The 22,382-nt window shown below is 38.9% G+C and overlaps 1 protein-coding gene across 1 annotated transcript in view; it reads left to right on the top strand.

Moving 5' to 3' along the window:
- Positions 1 to 22,382, top strand: part of NTN4 (netrin 4) — a 134,177-nt gene that overhangs the window by 34,348 nt on the left and 77,447 nt on the right. The window contains exon 3 of the mRNA XM_010836288.1: positions 15,201 to 15,479. Within this exon, the coding sequence (XP_010834590.1) occupies positions 15,201 to 15,479 (279 nt within the window). The remainder of the gene's footprint in view (positions 1 to 15,200; positions 15,480 to 22,382) is intronic.

The following is a 22,382-nucleotide window of genomic DNA, read 5'->3' as shown; positions in this document are numbered from 1 at the left end:
GCTTCCACTTCTTTGTCCCTTATTCTTTCTTGAAATTTTTATAAACCATCCCTTATTCCATCTAGGCTCTCAAAAGTCTTCTGTCGGTCAGCCACCACCCCCCGCCCCCACTTTTTTTTCCTCAGTCTTCTTTCTTGCCTCCTGTATTCAGCTCACCACTAATAGCTAATTTTCTTTATTTTAATTCTCACTTCCTTTGGCTTCTAGGAAAATGAATTTTTAATATTTTCCTACATTGCTCACTGACCCTTCTTTTGTATTATTTCTGGCTCATCTCCTTTCTTCTGCCTTTAACTAAAAGTGGCTCCTAAAGCTTAGCTTTTAGTTCTTAGTTTTTGTTCTAATCTTTTTTTTTTTTTTTTGCCTTTTATCTATGGGTTGTCTGCCCTACCCTTTCCTCACTGCCTCCACTATGGTTCAGATGCTTTTCTTTGCCAGATTTATTCTTCTGTAGAGAAGTTCTGGAGAGGGCAATGGCAACCCATTCCAGTACTCTTGCCTGGAAAATCCCATGGATGAAGGATCCTGGTAGGTTGCAGTCCATGGGGTCGCTAGGAGTAGGACACGACTGAGGGACTTCACTTTCACTTTTCACTTTCATGCATTGGAGAAGGAAATGGCAACCCACTCCAGTATTCTTGCCTGGAGAATCCCAGGGACGGGGGAGCCTGGTGGGCTGCCGTCTATGGGGTCGCACAGAGTCAGACACGACTGAAGCGACTTAGCAGCAGCAGCAGCAGTAGAGAAGCTCCAATTATGTCTCTCCCTTGGTCACCTACTTAAGACTTTTAATTATTCTATAACCAAACAAAGTTTGTTGTAATAGTAATAACATTGAACTTGGAATCCAACAACCTGGGTTCAAATACTGGCTCTGCCACTTCTAGCTAGGTGAATTTCTATGTCTGAAAAATGGCAATGAATAATACCAACCATAGGTTTACTGCAAGGATGAAGTGAGGTAAATAAAGGTGAAAGCAGTGTGTGACATGTGAATTATTATTAAGTATGAGTATCATCTTTCTAAAAATATGTGTTAACTCTTTGGACTCTGGTAGCTTAAAAGGTAAATTAAATGCCTACAATGTGAGAGATCCAGGTTTGATCCCTGGGTTGGGAAGGTCCCCTGGAGAAGGAAATGGTTATCCACTCCAGTATTCTTGCCTGGAAAATTCCATGGGAAGCAGTGCCTGGCAGGCTACAGTCCATGGGGTCACAAAGAGTCGGACATGACTAAGCGACTTATATGTGGCAAGCATCGGCTATGTACTGGTGGAGAAGCAAACACGGCCCTCTGCACTCATGGGGCTCACAGTCTAGAGAGGAATATAAGCAATTAAAATAGACACAGTAGTGTGAAGTCTGCAAGAAATAACAGGTGCTTGAAGTAGCATATGAGAACATCTCATCTAAACTTACAGTGGAGAGGAATGGTGAAGAAAGATGCGGAAGATGATACCTAAAAGATAGGTAACCAGTTGGCCAAGGAAGGAAGGGGAGTCAAGCACTGGGTGACAGTGGCCAAAAAAAAAAAAAAAATGTAAAAAGGATTCCAGGCAGTGAAATATTATGGGCCAAGTCTGGGAAGGGGAAGGGAGAGAGACCATGGGGCTCTCTAGGAACAGAAAGGAGTTCAATATGATTGGCGTATACAAAACTGAGTACAAAGAGGGAGCAAGAGTTGGAAGGGACAGGCAGTGAAAGCAGAGAGGTCACGTATGCAATTTCCAGCATAGATGAGGCAAACAGAAGGCATTGATGACCCGAGATGAGGCAGAGGGTATTCCAGACTGTAGACTGACTGTGTTGCCAGGAAACAGAAGGGAAAGACTGGGAAGTTACTCAGGTTGACATACAGCCCTCATCTGAAGGGCCTATCATGAATCCTAGCCACTGGGCTGCTCAGTCCCAAAGAAGGTAGATTGACAAAAACAAGGCAGGTCCCTAATAAAAAGCTATTCATCAATCAATTTTATTTATAAAGAGCAGTGATTTTTCAAAATGTTTCTATATCTGATATCTTTTAAAACATCTTCCCTGCATCCCTGTGAGACAATCAACAGTAAGTATTGTTACTTTTATGAAGGGTATAATTAGTCATATCCATTAAAAAAAGGTGGCACAGTTAGTCCCATCCATTATGAGGATGACAAGTGGGATAAATCATATATAAAATTCTCCTTAATCTTGCATTTAAAATTTAACTTTAATTCAGGAATGGCTGGCTGCCAAACAAGTATAAAGTGGGATATATTGGAAAACTCATGAGATTAGAATCAGGAAACTGGGTGCTAGTTTTAGCTTGGTCATAAACCTGTTTACTGACCTTTGGTAAATCACTTTAAGCAGTCTGCACCTCAGTTTCCTCTCGTCAGACTAGATCATCTGTTGCTAAGGACTCTCCTGACACTCAGATCCCAAGACTCCAACTACTGAGGGCAAAGGAAAAGCTAGCATTCCAAATGTATTGGAGAATGTTTTAAAATTTATTTTTAGCCCCAGTCTTTATTTTTATTTTGATCTTCTGTCTTGTTTCTTGTTTCTCCTTGCAGTTCTGTCATTTCCCTTCCCCCTGAAGATATTTAAGAAGCTGCCTTTTCATCATTTTAAAACTGTAAATATGTCCTTGAAACATGCAAAGAGCCTTTTGTGTACTTACAAATCGAGGTTATTATCGTACAAGTAAGTCACTTGAGTGCACTGCATTCCTCAGCTTGCTCCACTGAGAGGTTTATTAGGTTATATTGTCCTATCTTAGAAGAACTAGTTGAGTAGATAAAACTCTCCCACTTTAAAAGGTGGGCTATCTGATGAAACAGGGTGCTTAATGCTCCAGAGTGTAAGCAAAAGGATTTTGGCACTGCCCAAAGACAGACACACTTCTCTAACACAAGTAGGTGCTCCACTTAAAGTGGCACAGTCAAGGACAAATGTTCTAAAATTAACCCAACCAGCTGCTGTGCCACAGACACCCACCTGTTAATTATGCTGTCTGCTCCTTGTCCAGCCTTCTTTCCCCTCGAAACCAGAACTCCACTCACTGCAACCCTTAAGAGGCCTGAAACTTCACATACTTTCCCAAAGATTACCTACCCAGGACAACAGAGAGCTGGTTTCAAAAATATATTAGGGTACAGGTACTCAAAGAATCTTTCAGCTTTCCATCTCAGATTCCTAAAATGTCAGCTTACATGGTGCCAGCAACTAGTTTCAGAAGCCAGGTGACATAAAGCCTTCCTTGTTTGTGTGGTGACAATACAAAACTAGAGTGTGTGAATCCCACTAAATTTTAGGAACTTTTTAAGTAGGAGAGTTTGCAATCTCGCTTGAGGAACAGTAAAAATGAAGGCAGATATATTAGTTTCTATGTTTAGATCTTAAGGTGTGTCATCAACCTAACAATAAACAGAACAGTTGTCAATGTGTAGTAATGAGATTCAAATGAATTAACCAGATGCGATTTCTAAAGAACTGGTAAACATGAAACAAACAGCTTGAAGCAAACACATGAAAAAAAATGACCTGAAACACATGAAACAAATGCTTTATAATGCAATTGGAAATATCTCTCCACATAGATGTCATTCTGTAGAGCTGGGAAGAAGTGTGATTATTTTTCTAATATATATATACAGTTAGTTTTTACGGTAGAGGTGTTTTATCTTTTTATTAAATTATGTTAGGCAAAAGTACCAGGGATTCCCTTTCTAAATGTGTTGTCATTCTTGCAGTTGATGTAAATTTATTACTGAAAATACATTATTCAAATTTGGCACTCAGAAAGTATTTTAATATTGATTATAGTGAATCCTTTTTTTAATAAGGTAAAAATTTTAGGTAGTGTAAGACTAACAAACAACTAAGATATTTTTAAGATGATAAACTTTCTTGTAAAGTACTATGTGCTTAGTATGTTCTTTTATGAATAAAATTCACATTATATAAATAAAATTTTTATATCTATATTATTATTCTTAAATCAGAAAATTTAAGCCTGTCTTAACATGATCCTAATTAACACACTCTTTCAGTAGTATTATTAATGTCAGACAGTATTAGATGGGAATACAAAGATGCATCAAAGCATGATATAAACTTAAAAATATAAAGTAGAAGATTATAATAAGTCACATAAACTGTAAAGAATGTTATAATGAGGATTTTCCTGTCTTTTAAAATATACAAATTACCAAAACAGATTTACTGAATAAACTTACAAAGTTCAGATGCTTATGTTTTCAATTCTTTGTATTTCTTAGTTTGATATGCCCCATAAAAAAACAAGTTTTCAAGCCTTTTTATCTACTAAATGTTCCAAGTATGGTTCCCACACTTCTAAAATTTCAATGTATAATTTCCATGATAACTTTATACAAAACTAAGGACTTAGTTCAATTATCATTTTTTAAATTATATTTTATACAATTAAACTCTCTTGGTTCTTTAGACTTCAGCTCACAGCTAAGATGCAATGACAAGAATCAGACTAATCCTGCTGCCTGAAACAACTAAAAAAATGGACAAAATATATGACACAAATGTTTTCAGGTATTGGACATCAAGCAGCAGATCCCTGATGGTATTGGACATCCCAGTGATCCCTGAAGAGAGCAGTAGCAAATGAGGTGAACTCTATGATTGCCCTAGCTTATTGCCTAGAGTTTCCAGGCTGGGGCACAGGAAAGAGGAACTGAGGAGAAGCCTAATAGATTTCCTGAATTAAAGAGCTGAGAGTTTGAGAAGACCAAGGAGGCAGAGTTTGCAGAGTGGAGCACCAGAAACAACAACAACAACAAAAACGGCTGCACTGGGGGAGACTTCCAGGGATCTACAAATGGTCCCCCTCAAGTCTTCAGCAGAGTACCAATCAACACATGTGTTTGAGAAACCTACTTGAGGGCAGAGAAGGAACCACCTTAAAGGACAGAGGGAACAAATCCTTAGAGATCACACAGGACCAGGATTAGTCAGCCACAGTGGAAAACTTTATAATTCAACCTTGTAATGCATCAGTAGAATAATTAGAAGGGTATTGCCTGAATGAAAGGACAGAACTAGCCTGATACTAAAAAATGCAGTGGTCCCACCTAAAAAAACTTAAAAGCTATTTAAACTTCAAGCTATTTCCAAGTAATTGCATCCCAGAAAAGAGCTCAAGAATTAAAAAGAAAAAAAAAAATCCAGCCATCAATAAGGTAAAATTCACAATGTCTGGCAGCCAATGAAGCCATGCAAAAAAGCAGGAAAATACAACCTATGATGAGTAGAAAAGTAAACAGAAACAGATCCAGAAGTGACACAAATAAATGATAGGGGTAGTAGTCATGGACATTAATACGATTATAACTGTATTCCTTATGTTTAAGAATGTAGAGGAAAGACTGACCATGTTAAGTGGAGCATGGAAAATATGGCAGAAATCCCAGTTCAACATCCACTGTTGAAAAACACAATGTCTCAGATGAAAAATACATGGAATGGGATTAGTAGGTTAGACCTACAGATAAGTAGATTTGTGAAGTTCAATACATGGCAGTAGCAATGGTCCAGTATGAAACACAGGGAGAAAAAACGCAGATAAATAAATAAATCATCAGTTTAAATAAATAAATCAGTGAGCTGTGGAACAACTTCAAAAAGCAGAAAAATAAATAACTCAGCAATTTAAAAAAATAAATAAATCAGGGAGCTGTAGTACATGAATAAGTTGGTATCCATGAAGGAGAGGAGAGGAACAGAAAACAATTTAAGGAATAATGGATGAAGTTTTTCTAAATTTGATTGTACTATAAATCCATAGATCCAACAAACCTTAAACAAACAAGTATAACAAACCTTAGACACATGAAATGGAAGAAAACTGCCCCAGGGCACATCATAATCAAGTAGTTTAACGATGAATAGCAAAGAGAAAAACTTAAAAGCAGCCAGAGGGGGACAAAAAAATAACACATTTATGTACAAAAGAACGAATGCAAGAATGGCAGCTTTTGTACAGAAACAATACAAGCCAAAAGATAGTTAAGCAGAATCCTGAAAGTATTGACAGGAAAAAAAAAAAAAAAGTTAACCTAAACTTCTATGCCTGGCAAAAATATCTTTCAAAAATGAAGAAGAAATAGACTTTTTCAGGCATGAAAAGGCAACCAGCAGACCTGCATTACAGGAAATTTTAAAAAGAAATCCTTCAGGCAGAAGGATATCTAGATAAAGGAATAGTAAAGAATGAAGGTCATCAAAAAGGGAAAATAGGTGGCTACATGTAAAATACTTTTTTCTTATTTTTAAAATCTCTTTAAAAGATAATTGACTTTTTAGAGGAAAAGTATTACCAATATGTGGTGGAGATTATAATATATATAGAAGTCAGATGCATGACCACAGTGACACAGGTTGAAGGGAGGAAAGGGAGTACACTATTATATTTCTTATACTGTTTGTGAGGTAGTAAATATTACTTAAAGATAGACTGTGCTAAGTTAAAGATGTATACTATAAATCCTAAGGCAATTACTATTTTTTTAAAAAGAGTTATAACTAATAAAAATGGAAATTATAAAAGGACCCTAAAATGTTCAATCTAATGGAAAATATAAAAAGAAGGGGGACAGAATATAAAGCAAAAACCAAGATGGTAGATTAAACACAATGTGTATCATATTACATTTAAAAGGCTTAAACACTCCAATTAAAGGCAGAGATTATGAAATTGAATATAGATTTTCAAAAGACACAATCATGCTGCTTATATGAAATCCATTTTAAATATTAAGATGTAAATAATTTAAAGGGAGAAGAGTGGAAAAAGATAAGTGCTGAGACTAATCAAAAGCTTCTGATAGTGGCTATATTATCAGACAAAGTAAATTTCAGATCAAAGAATATTGCCAGGGATAAAGAGGGACATTTCATACTGATTAAGGAGCCAGTTCATTAAGAGAACATAACAACCCTAAATGTTTATGCACCTAATAAAAAGGCTTCAAATGAGTGTGGCAAACATTGCAAGAAGGAATAGATAAACTGATCATTATAGTTGGAGACTTCTACAACTTTCTCACTGAAATTGATATAATAAGTAGAGAAAATCATGATATAACAAGTAGGGAAAAGAATATAGATGATTTGAATTACATTATCAACCAACTTGATGTAATTAACATTTATGTAACACTTCAACAACAACAGTAGAATATAAATCTTTTCAAGGGCATTTATCAAGATAAGTCATATACTGGGTCATAAGACAGGTGCCAAGAAATATAAAAATATTTAAATCATACAAAGTTTATTCTCTGATCACAAAGGAATTACTTAGAAATCAATTATAGGAAGGTATCTTGGAAATCCCCAAATATTTGGAAATTACACATTTTTGAATAACCCATGGGTCAAAGAAGACATAGAAAGGAAAATTATAAAGCATTTCTGCTGAATTATAAATGGAAATACAGCATAGAAAAATTTATGAGCTGCAACTAATGAAGCACTTAGGGGAAAAAGTCTCAAAACAATGATCTACAGTTCTATCAAGAAACTAGTAAAAGAAAATGAAACCCAAAGGAAGCAGAAAAAAGTAATAAAGGTAAAAGCAAAACTAAGGGGATTCCCTGGTGGTTTAGTGGTAAAGTATCCACCTGTCACATCACTTCATGGGAAATATATGGGGAAACAGTGGAAACAGTGTCAGACTTTATTTTGGGGGGCTCCAAAATCACTGCAGATGGTGACTGCAGCCATGCAATTAAAAGACACTTGCTCCTTGGAAGGAAAGTTATGACCAACCTAGACAGCATATTCAAAAGCAGAGACATTACTTTGCCAACAAAGGTCCGTCTAGTCAAGGCTATGGTTTTTCCTGTTGTCATGTATGGATGTGAGAGTTGGACTTGAAGAAGGCTGAGCGCCGAAGAATTGATGCTTTTGAACTGTGGTGTTGGAGAAGACTCTTGAGAGTCCCTTGGACTACAAGGAGATCCAACCAGTCCCTTCTGAAGGAGATCAGCCCTGGGATGTCCTTGGAAGGAATGATGCTAAAGCTGAAACTCCAGTCCTTTGGCCACCTCATGCGAAGAGTTGACTCATTGGAAAAGACTCTGATGCTGGGAGGGATTGGGGGCAGGAGGAGAAGGGGACGACAGAGGATGAGATGGTTGGATTTCATCACCGACTCAATGGACATGAGTTTGGGTGAACTCCGGGAGTTGGTGATGGACAGGAAGGCCTGGTGTGCTGCGATTCATGGGGTCGCAAAGAGTTGGACACAACTGAGCAACTGATCTGATCTGATCTGATCCACCTGTCAGTGCAGAAGGTATGGGTTGGATCCCTGATCTGGGAAGATCCCACATGCCTTGGAGCAACTAAGCCCAAGCACCACAACTATTGAGCCTGTCTGTGTTCTAGAGCCTGGGAGCCACAACTACAAAGCCCATGTGCTGCAACTCCTGAAACCTGCCCAACCTAGAGCCCATGCTTCACAGCAAGAGAAGCCACAGCAACTAAAGAGTAGCGCCCGCTCGCCACAACTAGAGAAAAGCCCGAGCAGCAATGAAGCCCCAGCACAGCCAAAAATAAATTAAAAAAATTTTTTTTTGTTTTTAAAAAGCAAAAGCGAAATATAGAAATAGAGAAAATCATTGAAACCAAAAGCTCTTTTGAGAACATGAAGCTATCTAGGTTTTCAAAAACCATTAAATAACAATTGCAGTTATGATCCTGAAGCTTCTATTTTTGGTAAATAAAAAAAACTAGACCAGAAACCATGGGAAATATCTAGTATTTGTATGTGTTTGGGTCCTTGCTCATGCCTCCCTGATTTGTTTTCTGAAGAACATGAAAGATCTTGTGTGCTACTGAAGGGAAAGAATCTATGAAACCACTTGAAATGTACTACCTATATTTTTACATAGGTATTTATACAAATATGTGTGTTCACATACTTCTCATCAGGAGTGCAGAACTTGTGGTAAGACCATCTTGCTTTCTTTATTTTTCTAAACCCTATTCCCTATTTGGCTTCTCCTTTTTAAAAAATGCTATTTGGAGAAATCAGTCATTCATTTATTCATTCAACTTAATTATGAAATGCTACAATTTGCCAAAGACTGTGGGACATGCTGGGGGACACAGCTGTTAACCAGACAAACAAGATCCTTGCCCACTGAGCAGAGTCTAATGTGGGATACAGACAAGTAAATAAGCAATAACAATGTACTAGTGTAAAAATGCCATCATGGGAAGAACAAGTGCCAGAGGAGTCCATGGAATGGGTAATCAGCTTGGACCTGAAATATTCCTCAAACTAGCAGCTAAAAAGTCTTTTTTTTTTTTTTTAATGTGATAACTAAGTTTCTTGAAGTATTATTCTACACAGGCAATACAATTTTAGGTATAAAACAGTATGTAAATTATGAGTTCAGAATGGAAAGAATTCCTTGACTATTATATACCTAATATTACTCTACTACTTATTTTGTCCACACTGTGTTGGTACTCTGTTGAAATTTCTGAGTATAAATAGAATGCTATGTAAATGTATAGAATGCCATTTTTAAACTAATTCTCAGTATTATTTAGAGTTTTTTGTAAGTATTCTAGAAAAGAAAGAACATGTAGGTGATTCTACCCTGTTCAGAAGATCTCTTTGTTTTAGTAGAGCATGAGAAATGGCAGAGCCTAAGCCAAGAATCCAGATCCTTAGGCAAAGTTTGAGGCATTCCAGGCTTAGAGAAGTGAGGCAAGACTGAGAAATGTCAAGATTCCAAAGATTAGGTAAGAAAGGGTACATGATTCATTCAAGAAGCTCTGATAGGTTTTGAAACTATAACTCTTGATTTTCACATTTGGAAATGTGTCAAGATATTATTATAAACTCCCATATTCTAGCTATAACATTGTACTTTGTAATGAGTTATACTGAAAAGCTGGAAACAATGATACCAGCCTGGCTGAATAAATTGTGTCATAGTCACACAATGGAACGCTAAACAGTTTTAAAAATTATGTGGCAGTGATTCTCAAATGTTATTGTGCTTCAAAACCACCTGGAAGGCTTGTTGAAACACAGATTGCTGGGCTCCATCTCCAGAGTTTTTGATTTGTCAATCTGGTGTAGGGCCCACGAATTTGCATTTTGAACAAGTTCCCAGGTTGTTACTGATGATAGTGGTCTAGGAGGCCACACTTTGAGAACAACTGATGTAGAGTTATTTTTAATGATTTGGAAGAATATTCACAAGGTTTTGCAAATTTGAACCAAAGTTTTTACATTATACTCTGTATGTATACATATAGAAGTTCAGATGGAAAAATATTATCAAGCTGGCATCCCTGGTTGTCTTCCACGTGGATCAGATTGTAGGTTTTTAATATTTTCTACACTTTGAGTGACAGATTTTCCTGTAATGAGCATAGTATAATCACTAAAACATAATCAAATTTCTTAGTTAAAAAGATAAGATCATGAGTGATAGTTGCTCAGTTGTGTCAACTCTTTGTAACCCCATGGACTGTAACTGGCCAGGCTCCTTTGTCCATGGAATTCTCCAGGAAAAAATACTGGAGTGGTAGCCATTCCCTTCTCCAGGGGATCTTCCCAACCCAGGGATTGAACCAGGGTCTCCTGCATTGCAGGCAGATTCTTTACCATCTGAGTCACCTGGGAAGCCTAAGATCATGAAGTCCTGGCCAATAGCACTAACAAGCTGGAAACATTGAATTGGGCTGGATCCTCATCCCCCTCTGGCTTTTTAACGATGTCTTGTTAGGAGTGCATCTTCAGAAGCAATCACAGACAGAGGAACAGCGATGGCCCCTGTGTATACATCCAGTTCCTGATGGGAACAAAGACACAAGAGGCTGATGTTATATGGAGAGCTTCTACACTTTTTCTTCCTTCATTTTAGTAGTGCCATACAAGCTTCTTCTGTGGATGTTTGAAGAAAAACTGGGTGGGACCCAAAAGGCGACCTGCCAGAAGTTTGAAGCATCTGGATTGGCACACTCTCTGTTTCCTGGTGCAGGGTAGATCCATTTCCCAGGGTATCAGATTAAGGCGTCTCCTTTCTAGAAAAAAAGATTTCATGGTTTAAATTCCCGTTCACTTTTGTGTCTGTGGCACTCTGCTGTCTCCTTTCCAGCATGCAGCCTCGGGGGTCACAATGCCCGTTCCCTGCTGATATCAGCGTGCCAACTGTGGTGTCATGCACACCAAGCACAGAGCCACCATTCAGCTTCCACAGTCTGGGTTCAGGAAGCAAAATAGCCTCTGAGTTCCTACAAACCTTGACAGATCTTCCTGTAGTCTTGCATGTGCTGAACAATTCTCACGGGGAGGGAGAGAGAGGGAACTAGGGTAAATGTCAAGGGTGAAAATGTGCCAGGAGCAGAGAGAGCAAACACAGTTGCCACCAATGTTCAGGAAAAGGATGGGTGGGTGACAGTGTAGTATGCAAAGACTTTTCAGTGGAACACATTTACTTAGCATTGGTTACCCTTTTCCATGTCCTTGCACCACTGGTTAATAAATTGGGAGGTAGCCACATCACTGATCTTATTTAGAGCAAGAGTTCTTCACAAGTGTCTAACATAATGCCAGTGTTTGAGAGTCATATGGAAAATAAACCCTATGTAAATCTCACAATGAAGTCACTGTTTTTTAAAATTTTTTTAATGATTGGAAATATAAAACCGTGTTATGTTTAGTCTGTTGTTCAAAGAAAACGACATTCATTCTTTTAAAAAAATATTTGTTTACTTGGCTGAGCCTGGTCTTAGTTGCGGCACATGGGATCCTATTCCCTGATCAGGAAGGGAACCCAGGCCCCATTCACTGGGAGCACGTCTTACCCACTAGACCCCTAGGGAAGTCTCAAAAGACATTAGTTTTATATTGACTTTCAAATAGGTGACATATTATTTGTTGGAAAACTTTAGTTGATAATGTGTTGCTTTCTGCCACCTTACATGTGAATGAAGGGGACAGACTATTGTTTAAGACACAGCTTTCTTAAGTTTTGCAAGTTCAAAATTAGCTACATACTGGTTAATAATTCATTATTTATAACTATTGCTTTAATATAACTTACCTGTTCCCTTCTGGTGCTGTGACATGAATTCAGTATGTGAATTTGTTTATGACCCTATAGAAGGAAGTTATTTGAAATTCTCATCTGTTATTTGAATGCTGAGAACAATGTTATAATTAATCAATTTATTTACCAAAAATTTATTGAATACCAGGCCTTGTTCTGTGCCAGGCACTGTCCTGAGATACATCAGTGACTCTCCTCAAGAAGTTCACATTCTAGGGAACTGGAATTCCCTGGCAGTCCAGTGGTTAAGACTCCACGATGCCACTGCAGGGGGCATGGGTTTGATCCCTGGTCAGGGAACTAAAATTCTGTATGTCTTGTGGTGCAGCCAAAAAAAAAAAAAACAAGTTTATATTCTATATTGAAAAGACTACTAGTAAAACATTAAACAACTACAACTATAATGTGCAGGTAGTAATAGCACTAAGATAAAAAATAAAGCAGGGCCATTATAAGGACTTTGTATTTTATTCTGAGAGAAATGGGAGGTCTTTGGGTGGGTGTGGATTTAAGCAAAGGATATGGTCCAATTTCTGTTAGTGAAGAATCACTCTGGCTGCTGGATGGAGAATTGGCTAGAGGAGGTCTAGTGTCCATTGAATTAACACCTTGCCTTAAGTTATATTTCACTGAGGACAGTTCTGTACCAGTAGATCTGGAAATCTGATCCTACACAGTAGAGTCTTGTCTTTTCATACTTTCCATGCAAAATTGATTTGTAAAATGAAATTTTTCTATCCAAAGTATTCCTTAAAGAAAAAATTTTTTTCCCCTGGAAAGTCACTTTTACATACATTCTTTCTAAATGGGAGTTTATCCAAAGTTTACTTTTTAATAATTTATTTCATAGTATAGTCAGCTCTCTGTATCCACAGGCTTCATATCTGTGGATTTGGAGGACCAACTAAGGGATTTGAGCATTTGCAAAATTTGGTATTGGGGCGGGGGCAGTGCTGGAACCAGTCCTCCTGAATACCAAGGGATGGCTGTATGTGGTTATCAAAATATTTCTGTTTTTGTGTAAATAAGGTTTTGACATTTTTTTTTAAAGCCAAGAGATGTTTAAGAATTTTTCAGAGGAGCTTTGTGTTTCTTACTATATAAATCAATGAGATTGATTGAGGTTTTGTCTGTTTTGTTTAACTGCATGATGAGGTGTAACTCATCATGAGTGTTGAGGCAACTCATGCATGAGTGTTGCCTTCCTTCTAATAATCCTTCATGTTACATTATATTTATATTCACTAGTTTCAACAGGCAGTGATTTCCTTCTCCACCAGTCTCTACTCCAAAGTAACAGGTCCACTAGAGAATTTTACACCACCCCACCCCAAGGCCTATGTTATTACCCCTATATAAGGTATAGACTCCTTCGCATGCCCTTCTGAGCCTTCCTCCCTCTGGTTTTCCTCCCTCCCTCCTAACACCTTAAATTGCCTATAGAATCTATAACCTATCTATAACCTAAACAATAAAAAAATCATTGCTTAATTATACCTTGCTTTTCACCAAAAGTGCTGTTAACTAACTCAATCAGGTTTATTACTTACTGCATTGGATTTAAATGCTGCTGCTAAGTCACTTCAGTTGTGTCCGACTCTGTGAGACCCCATAGACGGCAGCCCACCAGGCTCCCCCGTCCCTGGGATTCTCCAGGCAAGAATACTGGAGTGCATTGCCATTTCCTTCTCCAATGCATGAAAGTGAAAAGTGAAAGTGAAGTTCCTCAGCCGTGTCCAATTCCTAGCGACCCCAAGGACTGTAGCCTACCAGGCTCCTCTCTCCATGGGATTTTCCAGGCAAGAGTACTGGAATGGGTTGTCATTGCCTCCTCTGTATTTAAATGACTTTTGACTAACTTCAGAAATCAGATCCATTCTCAAAGGGTTGTATATTTACTGCCAGTAAAAATATTGTGGCTTCCCTGGTAGCTTAGACGGTAAAGAGTCTGCCTGCAATGAGGGGAGACCTGGGTTTGATCCCTGGGTTGGGAAGATTCCCTGGAGAAAGAAATGGCAACCCACTCCAGTATTCTTGCTTGGAAAATCCCATGGACAGAGGAGCCTGGAAGGCTACAATCCATGAAATCATAGAGAGTCAGACACAACTGAGTGACTTCACTTTTGGGCTTCCCTGGTAGCTCAGATGGTAAAGCATCTGCCTGCAATGCAGGAGACCTGAGTTCAATCCCTGGGTTGGGAAGATTCCCTGGAAAAGGAAATGGCAACTTATTCCAATATTCTTGCCTGGAGAATTCCATGCACAGAGAAGCTTGGTGGGCTACAGTCCATGGGGTTGCAGAGTTGGACATGACTGAGTGACTAACACACAAAAATATTCCAAATATATGCCACAGGCTTGCCAGGCAGATCCAGAAAAGGAGGACCAAAAATATTTCTAGTGGAAGTGGCCTCAGTTAATAACTGATGAGCCTTTGAAAAGGTCATACCTCATTTACAAATATAAGTACCTGGATCTTTATTATTTTGCAGTCTCTCGCTAACTGGTCTTCTTGCTTCTGTTCTTTACTCTTTGTAATCCACCCTCCTCACAAAAGTAAGTTCCCTTTCTTAAAAATGCAAATCAGATCACATGGCTTCTCTGCCTATTACCTTCCAGTGGCTTCCCACTACAGTTAGAATGACTCTACCATGACCTTTAAAGGGCGCTGTATTCATAATCTGTCATACAAGGGCTCTCTCCTCCTCTCCGAACACTGTCCCCTTGTCCCCTGGACTCTGGTCACACTGATCTTGTTGTTCTTCCTTGAATAAGCCAAGCTTGATTCTACTTAAAGGCCTTTAAACTGGCTGTTCCTTCTGCCTGGAAGGCTCTTCTCTCAAGATCTTTGTATGGCTGCCTTTATCCCAAGAGTCAGGTTTCTGCTGTTACTCAGTTTATACTTCTGCATCCAAACAGGCAGCACATCTGTTCCTTGAAATAATAGGGCAGCTCTTCCCCAGATGGGATCAAGGTCTGAAACCCTCTTATCTTATCATTTGTAGATGATGAAAGGTATAAAGCAAAGCAGGACTACACGGGGCGGGAGAGTTCAGGGTTTGCACACAGTCCTGTATATGCACCGCGTTTTCTTTTTCTTTACAGGTTATTTTCAGAGCTTTGTCACCACCGAATGATATGGAGAACCCTTACGGTGCCAAGGTGCAGGAGCAGCTGAAGATCACCAACCTCCGTGTGCAGCTGCTAAAACGACAGTCTTGTCCCTGTCAGAGAAACCACTTGAATGCAGAGCCTCAACATTTTACCCACTATGCAATCTATGATTTCATTGTTAAGGGCAGCTGCTTCTGTAACGGCCATGCTGACCAGTGCATACCTATTGATGGCTTCAGACGTGTCAAGGCCCCTGGAGCATTCCACGTGGTATGTAAAACAAGTCCTCACTTATGAAAAAAATCCTTAGTCTAAATTCTCTTACAGTGAGTCTATGCTTGCATAGTGCTTCTTCTTTCTTCCTCTGATGATTCACTCCTCCAACTCCATGGTCATCCCAGGATGTGCCTATTAACTTGTTTGTTTTTTTTTTTTTTTAATCTTCCATTTTTGAATTATAAATAGCCAAGCATGATAACCAGATTCCTTGGAAAACATTCATGCCAGATTTTAGTACTATGACCTTCAGATATAAAGTGTAAGGTGAGCAGTAGGAGAGGTTAACATAATCATATTTGTGGCATTATCACATGGAAACCAGCTTTGACAGTAAATGGGTACTATTGTTAAATGGATTTTAGAGTGTAAAAAATAAGAACCTTAGTTTAACTCCTGGTATCTTCTGCTTGCCAGCCAGTAGAATGAATAATAACTTTGCTCTCTTAAGAGTGGCCTCTCACCCTAAGGCAGACTTAAATGCTCTTTCCTCTAGGCTCACACTTCTCATTGCACTTTCCTGTGAACTTTTACTTGTTTGCCTCTCCTAGGAGGACAGGCACTGTGTGATCTTTGTATTCTCAGGATCTATTGTGTTACCTGAGCCAGAAGAAGGTGTTCAGCAGGTATTTGGTTGAATGATAGCACCATAGGAATAGGGAGAGGATGTAAATTACTGTCACCATTTGTCCTCACCTCATCTTCTTCCAAAAAAGACACAGAGTGTCTCAGACAGCAAGTACCATTTGGGATTCATGTGGAGGCATGAATGGAGAATAGGGAAATAGGAGAGCATTCTAATTCTTTAATTTTATATTTTCTTCTGATACTTCTAATCAAACCAAATCAAAAATAAAAGGCTTCAGAATATCCTTACTTTGTTACCTAAAGCATTGACATACACATTTGTCTTCTTTCTACCAGCCCTGATATAGGATAGGGCCACGAGAGACCATGAACCAGTTAGCCAGCCTGATTATCTTGTTAGCTGGGCTGAGTTGGCAGGGTGCAGAGTAGCACTGGGGTAACTGAAATGATTAGGACAGCAGCCAGGAAGTAACAAGAATAGAAATAATGCTATTACTTCGAAGCGAATCTAGGGTTCCCAAGTGGAAGAAAGTACAATATTCATTCAACAAACATGTACTAGTTTCTACTCATTAATGGGTTTTTGAATCAATATTGTTTCAAATAAATGATGAAATAATTTTTTATACCTAAGTTAATTGGGTTCAGGTATTAGTCAAATAGAAAGTAACCTAGATATTCTAGAGACGTGTCAACCAGACTGAAAACAGGTCTGTATGAGGTAAGATGTTAGTAACTTTCTGCCATTATATTTAGGTGCATTAGTGAAAGGAGAGCCTGCAGGCTGCAATGTATTGGGTGTTTGTGTCCCCACCCCCAAATTCTGTTGAGCCCTTAGTTCTAGTGTGATGGTACATAGAGATGGAGCCTTTGAGAAGTGATTAGGTCATGAGAGTGGAGCCCTCATGAATGGGACTAGTGCCCTGAGAAGAAGAAGCCAGACAGCTTGCTAGCTTCTCCTTCTGTCCTGTGAGGACACAGTGAACAGTCTGCAACTTGGAAGAAGGCTTTCACCAGTACCTGACCAGACTGACACCTGGGTCTCAGACGTTCAGCCTTCAAAACTCTGAGAAATAAATCTCTGTCTTTTATAATCCACCCAGTCTATAGTACTTGCTTCTAGCAGCCCAAACAGACTACGACACTGGCCTCTTGTTTCAACTGTCTCTTGTAACCTGAGCCTTACAGGATAATTTCAGGGTAGAGTCCTGAGGACGGATACAAGCTTAGAGGCCCCCAAAACATGAGTGGCACAGAATAGGCCACATTTGATTTGTCTCATGACCTATGAGACAACCTGAATGACTCTGATCAACCAAACTAAATTACTAGAGTTCTCAAGAGCCTTATAAAGCATTCATGGGTATGCATTTAAAAGCAATAGCTTCTTTCTTTCTTTTTTTTTAAAGTAAATCTTCTGAATATAAACTTTCAAGTTGGCAGATTATCTCTGCCAATCCTATGCCAATTCTAGCAACATTTTCTAAGGCTGAAGAGAAAATCCCGGAAGTTTTTATTATATATTCTGGGTATTTGCAAGTACACTGTCTAGAGTGAGAGCCACTGAGAGCCACTGAGAGGGGTGTCTTGCATATGCTTCTCACTCAATAGCAGCAATCCCATCACTGTCTCCTGTGCCTGGGACAAGCTGGTCAAGATACGAAGCCTGGTAAACTGCAAACTGAAGACCAATCATATCAGGCCCCCAGACTACCTGACCACTGTGACTATCTCTCCAGAGGGATCCCTCTGTGCTTCTGAGGGCAAGGACAGCCAGGCCTAGCTGTGGCCCCTCAATAAAAGCAAGCATCTTTATACACTAGCCGGTAGGGACATCATCAATTCCCAGTGCTTCAGCCTCAGCCACTGCTGCCCCAGAGCCACTGCAGGCCTCAATATCCAGATTTGAAGTAAGATGTTATCGGTACCAGCAGCAAGGCAGAGCCACCTCAGTGCCCCTTTCTGACCTGGTCTGCTGATGGCAGAAGTCTTAAAGTACAACCATTCTATATAATCTTCAGCCAGATGATCAAGGGCTTTGCCAGTGGTGATGGTAACAAGGATGTCTGGGCTGTGCAGCACTTCATGAAAGAGGGCATTCGTGTTTATCTCTGCCAGTCCTATGCCAAGAACGTTACATAGTCCTATGCCTATGTAAGTCCTATGCTTATATGTGAGCATGTGGGAGCCTTCACTATGATTCGACAAAGATGCCGATGGAGCCAAAAGGGTGGAATTGCACTTGAAGATCTTGATCCATCCTGTGTATTCTCAGTGGAGTCCTGATTGCCTTAATCCCTGAGACCAGCCCAGATTTGCAAAAAACAATGGTTGCAAGAAATTAAAGGCATGGCCAACTGTGTCATTAGCACTCAGATTCAACTTGCCTCCAGCCTCAAGAAAGAGGGCTTCTCACACAATGGGCGGCACATCCCTGACCAAACTGGCAAGTTTCATTTCACAGGTCTAACACCCACCTAAGTAGGTGGAGTGGCCAACCAAGGAATTCTCCATCTACATGACAAAGTCAGCCACATCTCTGTGGCAAGGGACACAGGCAACTAGGCTGCCTCTCTCATGACAGCCACCAGATCACTCAGTGAGTTCCCTGATGAGAGAAAACAGAGAAAACCTTGTCTTCAGCCTCTGAGCTCATGAGATTCACAAGGAGGATAAAGGAGGGTGGATGGTGGTAAGTGAATCATTTCTTTCAACCACAGTGCTAACACTCAGCAGTGTTTCTCAAAAAAGAACGTATAGTGAAATGGGGCAGAAACATTGGTGGCTTTGTGGCTCTAAACTAAATTCTTCCCCATCTTTATATTTACAGCTTTTCTCTTAAGAATTTACATGTGTAAGAAAGTCGGAGCCCCCCAAAACCTGCCCATCACTCCACTGTAATATTTTGGAAACTTTAAAGGAAGCACTCTATGGTGTTGGGGGTTCCTTTGTGGCCTGTATTAGAGGCTTCGTGAGAAGCCCTAGTTCTGACATTAATGGTCAGCCTGTTTGTCCTCCTATAGCTGAGGGGTTTTATTAATAGATCATATTATAGAAATCATGTTCTATGAAAAACAGCGAGTCTGCTGCCACTGCAGCAAGAAAATTTTCCTTAAGGAAATGAGATCAGTGTCTACCTTACACAGTTATTGTGAGGCTTAAAAACGGGGTAGCCAGTGCCTGACATTCGGTAGCCACTATTTACATCACTATTGTTATCTTGTATTGTCTTTTCTACCACTTCTCTTACAGACACTTCTTTCCCAATAACAACAAGAATAAATCATAGAGTAGGTGCTTTTTGCAGAGAAGGCAATGGCACCCCACTCCAGTACTCTTCCCTGGAAAATCCCATGGACGGAGGAGCCTGGTAGGCTGTAGGCCATGGGGTCGCTAAGAGTCGGACACAACTGAGCGACTTCCTTTTCACTTTTCACTTTCATGCATTGGAGAAGGCAATGGCAACCCATTTCAGTGTTCTTGCTTGGAGAATCCCAGGGGCGGGGGAGCCTGGTGGGCTGCTGTCTATGGGGTCGCACAGAGTCGGACACTGCTGCTGATGCAACTTAGCAGCAGCAGCAGCAGGGGTGTTATGTCACGGAAAATGGTACTTTGATTCCAGCCTGCTGGGATCCCAGAAATGATGTGGCAGGGAGATCTTAAGCTTTTTCTCTGTGCAGCTGGGGAGGACTGATTTAGTTCCCTTTTTCCTAGCAGTTGGCGATTTTACAGCTATGGGATGATGGATGGTAATAAGAAGGAACATGGAATGTTTCATTGTTTTACTAAAATACCATTCACTGGATAACACACAGGCCTTAGAATGCTGTGGAGAATTGTTTAAATGCCTTGAGTTACACTAAGGTTAAGGTGGATTTTTCTTTTGTAACCAGAAACTCTTTTTTATAAGAGTTTTGACTAATGTGTTCTAAATCTGAAGGTAAACATCAAAACTTGTGGAACCATAGAGTGAGGTTTGAGAAAGATATTACTTAGCTACTAGCTATGTAAGTCAGGTAGCAGAATCATTCATATAACGTCATTACAAACATTGTTCTCCCTCTGAATCTGAAGACTTTTATTCACATATTTATATTTGTATCTCTTATATGTCATATTTTATAAATTCAGGACAGATTTAAGGCCATAGTTTTATATTCTTTTTAAAAATTCTTTGCCGTACTGTGAATATGTATTAATTTGAAAGCTCTTGGCTCTTCAAGATATTAAGGCAAAGAACATAGGTTTTAAAAACAATAAGGTTATTAAATAAGAATATTCAAAATTTTAACATATTTTTATAGCAAACATACATGTATATTTGGAAATGAACATTTGTAAATTAGTGTCAGGTCTGAGTTCTCAGCAGAGAAAAAAATAATTATCATGGATTATAAACACTACTACTAACAGTTACCACTTACTGTGTGCCGGGTTTCGTGCTGTCATGTTACAGGTGTTATTGAATTTAATCTTCACAATAACTGGGTGGAGTGTCGTCATCACTTTGTTTCTTAGATGAGGAACTGAGGCTTGGGAATGTTAACTGACTTCCCAAAGGTTAATGAAGAGTAGAGCTCAGGTTAAATTCATCGTCCATCCTTTTTTGTTGTTTTTGTACTGTAAAAATTTAATCTATACAGGGTTGATAATATGTCAAGAACAGAGTAAAAAAGAGCATAGACAGGACATGAGGGCAAGAGAGGTGGAGGCAGACTCAAGTAATTAACAATCATCATGGATCATGGAATCTAAACCAAGCAAAGGGAATTCTCTGGTGGTCTAGTGGTTAGGACTCTGTGCTTTTATCGCAGAAGATGCAGGTCAGTGTGGCATGGCTAAAAAATAAAAAATAAATAAATAAACTGAGCAATGACATAAGAGAGCGAAGACTATTTCCACCACCAAAAGCTCTTAATTTTTACATTTTATAAAGCCCGTTCCCATGCATTTTTTCCCCCTTGATCCTTACTACAATTCTGGAAGATGAGCATTGTCAATACTGTTTCACAGATAAGGGAAACTGAGGTACAGAGAGATTAATTTACCTGCTTATCATCGCAGTGGTAGTAATTTCTACATTCAGAGTTCTTTTTACTGTACCCCACCTCTACCCTCAATATGCTACCAAGGAAAAAGCTTTCACTAAAGAGACTCTTTTCATAGGAATAGGTAATCTATCCAAGTCATCTGCATTTTAATGTTGAATCTGAAATTATCATTGGTTCTGTCTTCTCTTCTATTCATTAGTGAAATTGTCCAAAGGCAAGAAAGAGTAAAAACAAGTCTGGAAAATCTACAAAGAAAATAATTTAGAAGTACCTATCTTTTGGAGTGTGTGACTCATCTTTGTTGAGTATCTTTGGTTTTACTAGAAAGAGGGATTTCTGGACCTACCATTCTTTACTTCCATCTCCAGCCCTAAATCATTTTCACAGCTAATGAAAGGCAGCAGCAACCTCACACACTTGATGTGTCACATGGAGGAATGGGTAATCCTATCACCAACGGGGACACAATGTTGTTCCTAAAATTAACAAAATAGAAACTGCCAACTTGACACAGTTAGTGTGAGACTATTCTCAACTCATTTCAAAATCTTAATGTTCTTATTTCAGTGTTCCTATGTTAGTATGGTATAGCTTTGCCAGTAGTCCCTTGGCAATGAGTAACTACAGATACAATAATAGAAAGTGTACAGAATGTTCTTTATACTTCATTACTACCTTGTGTTTCCTAGTAGCAGGACAAGTCAGGAAAATATGTTCATGGTCGGAAATTGTTGGTGTTTTGACCATAAGACTGCAAATGAATCTAGCCTTATTTTCCCTCTAAACAGTAAGACATACTCTATTTTAATGGCAAACGTTGCCTAAGATTACTCTTTTTATTTGACGATTAGGAAACCAGAAGACTTAAGAACTAGAAGTGTTACAAAATAATTTTTGCACTCAGGAAAGCAATTCCCTGTGAAGTTCCTTTCAAAGGTTCCCCAGAACATTTAAGTATTTGTTTATGGGCTTTGGACTGCTTAACAGAGAGGTTAAAGGATAAAAATACTGGAAAGCTAAGATGTTAGTGTGAGAGCTGACATCTCTGAAAATAAAATAAAAGCCAATAGGAAAATAAGGTTGATTCTCCAAATACTATAGTTTGTACATTCAACTTTTCATGAATATGCTTTGAAGAAAATGAATCACATGTATATTTAGGTCAAATTTTGAGTATTGTAAAGGTACAAAAATGAGTTTAACATATCACTTTGCAAATTTTCTTAAGACTAATTCCTCTTCAGTGCTGTAGCATTTG

The sequence above is a fragment of the Bison bison genome, unplaced genomic scaffold (genome assembly GCF_000754665.1).
Source record: "Bison bison bison isolate TAMUID 2011002044 unplaced genomic scaffold, Bison_UMD1.0 scf7180017864062, whole genome shotgun sequence".
NCBI classification, from domain to species: Eukaryota; Metazoa; Chordata; class Mammalia; order Artiodactyla; family Bovidae; genus Bison; species Bison bison.
The sequence above is the reverse complement of the archived record's forward strand: the minus strand, read 5'-3'. Positions and strand labels throughout refer to the sequence as shown.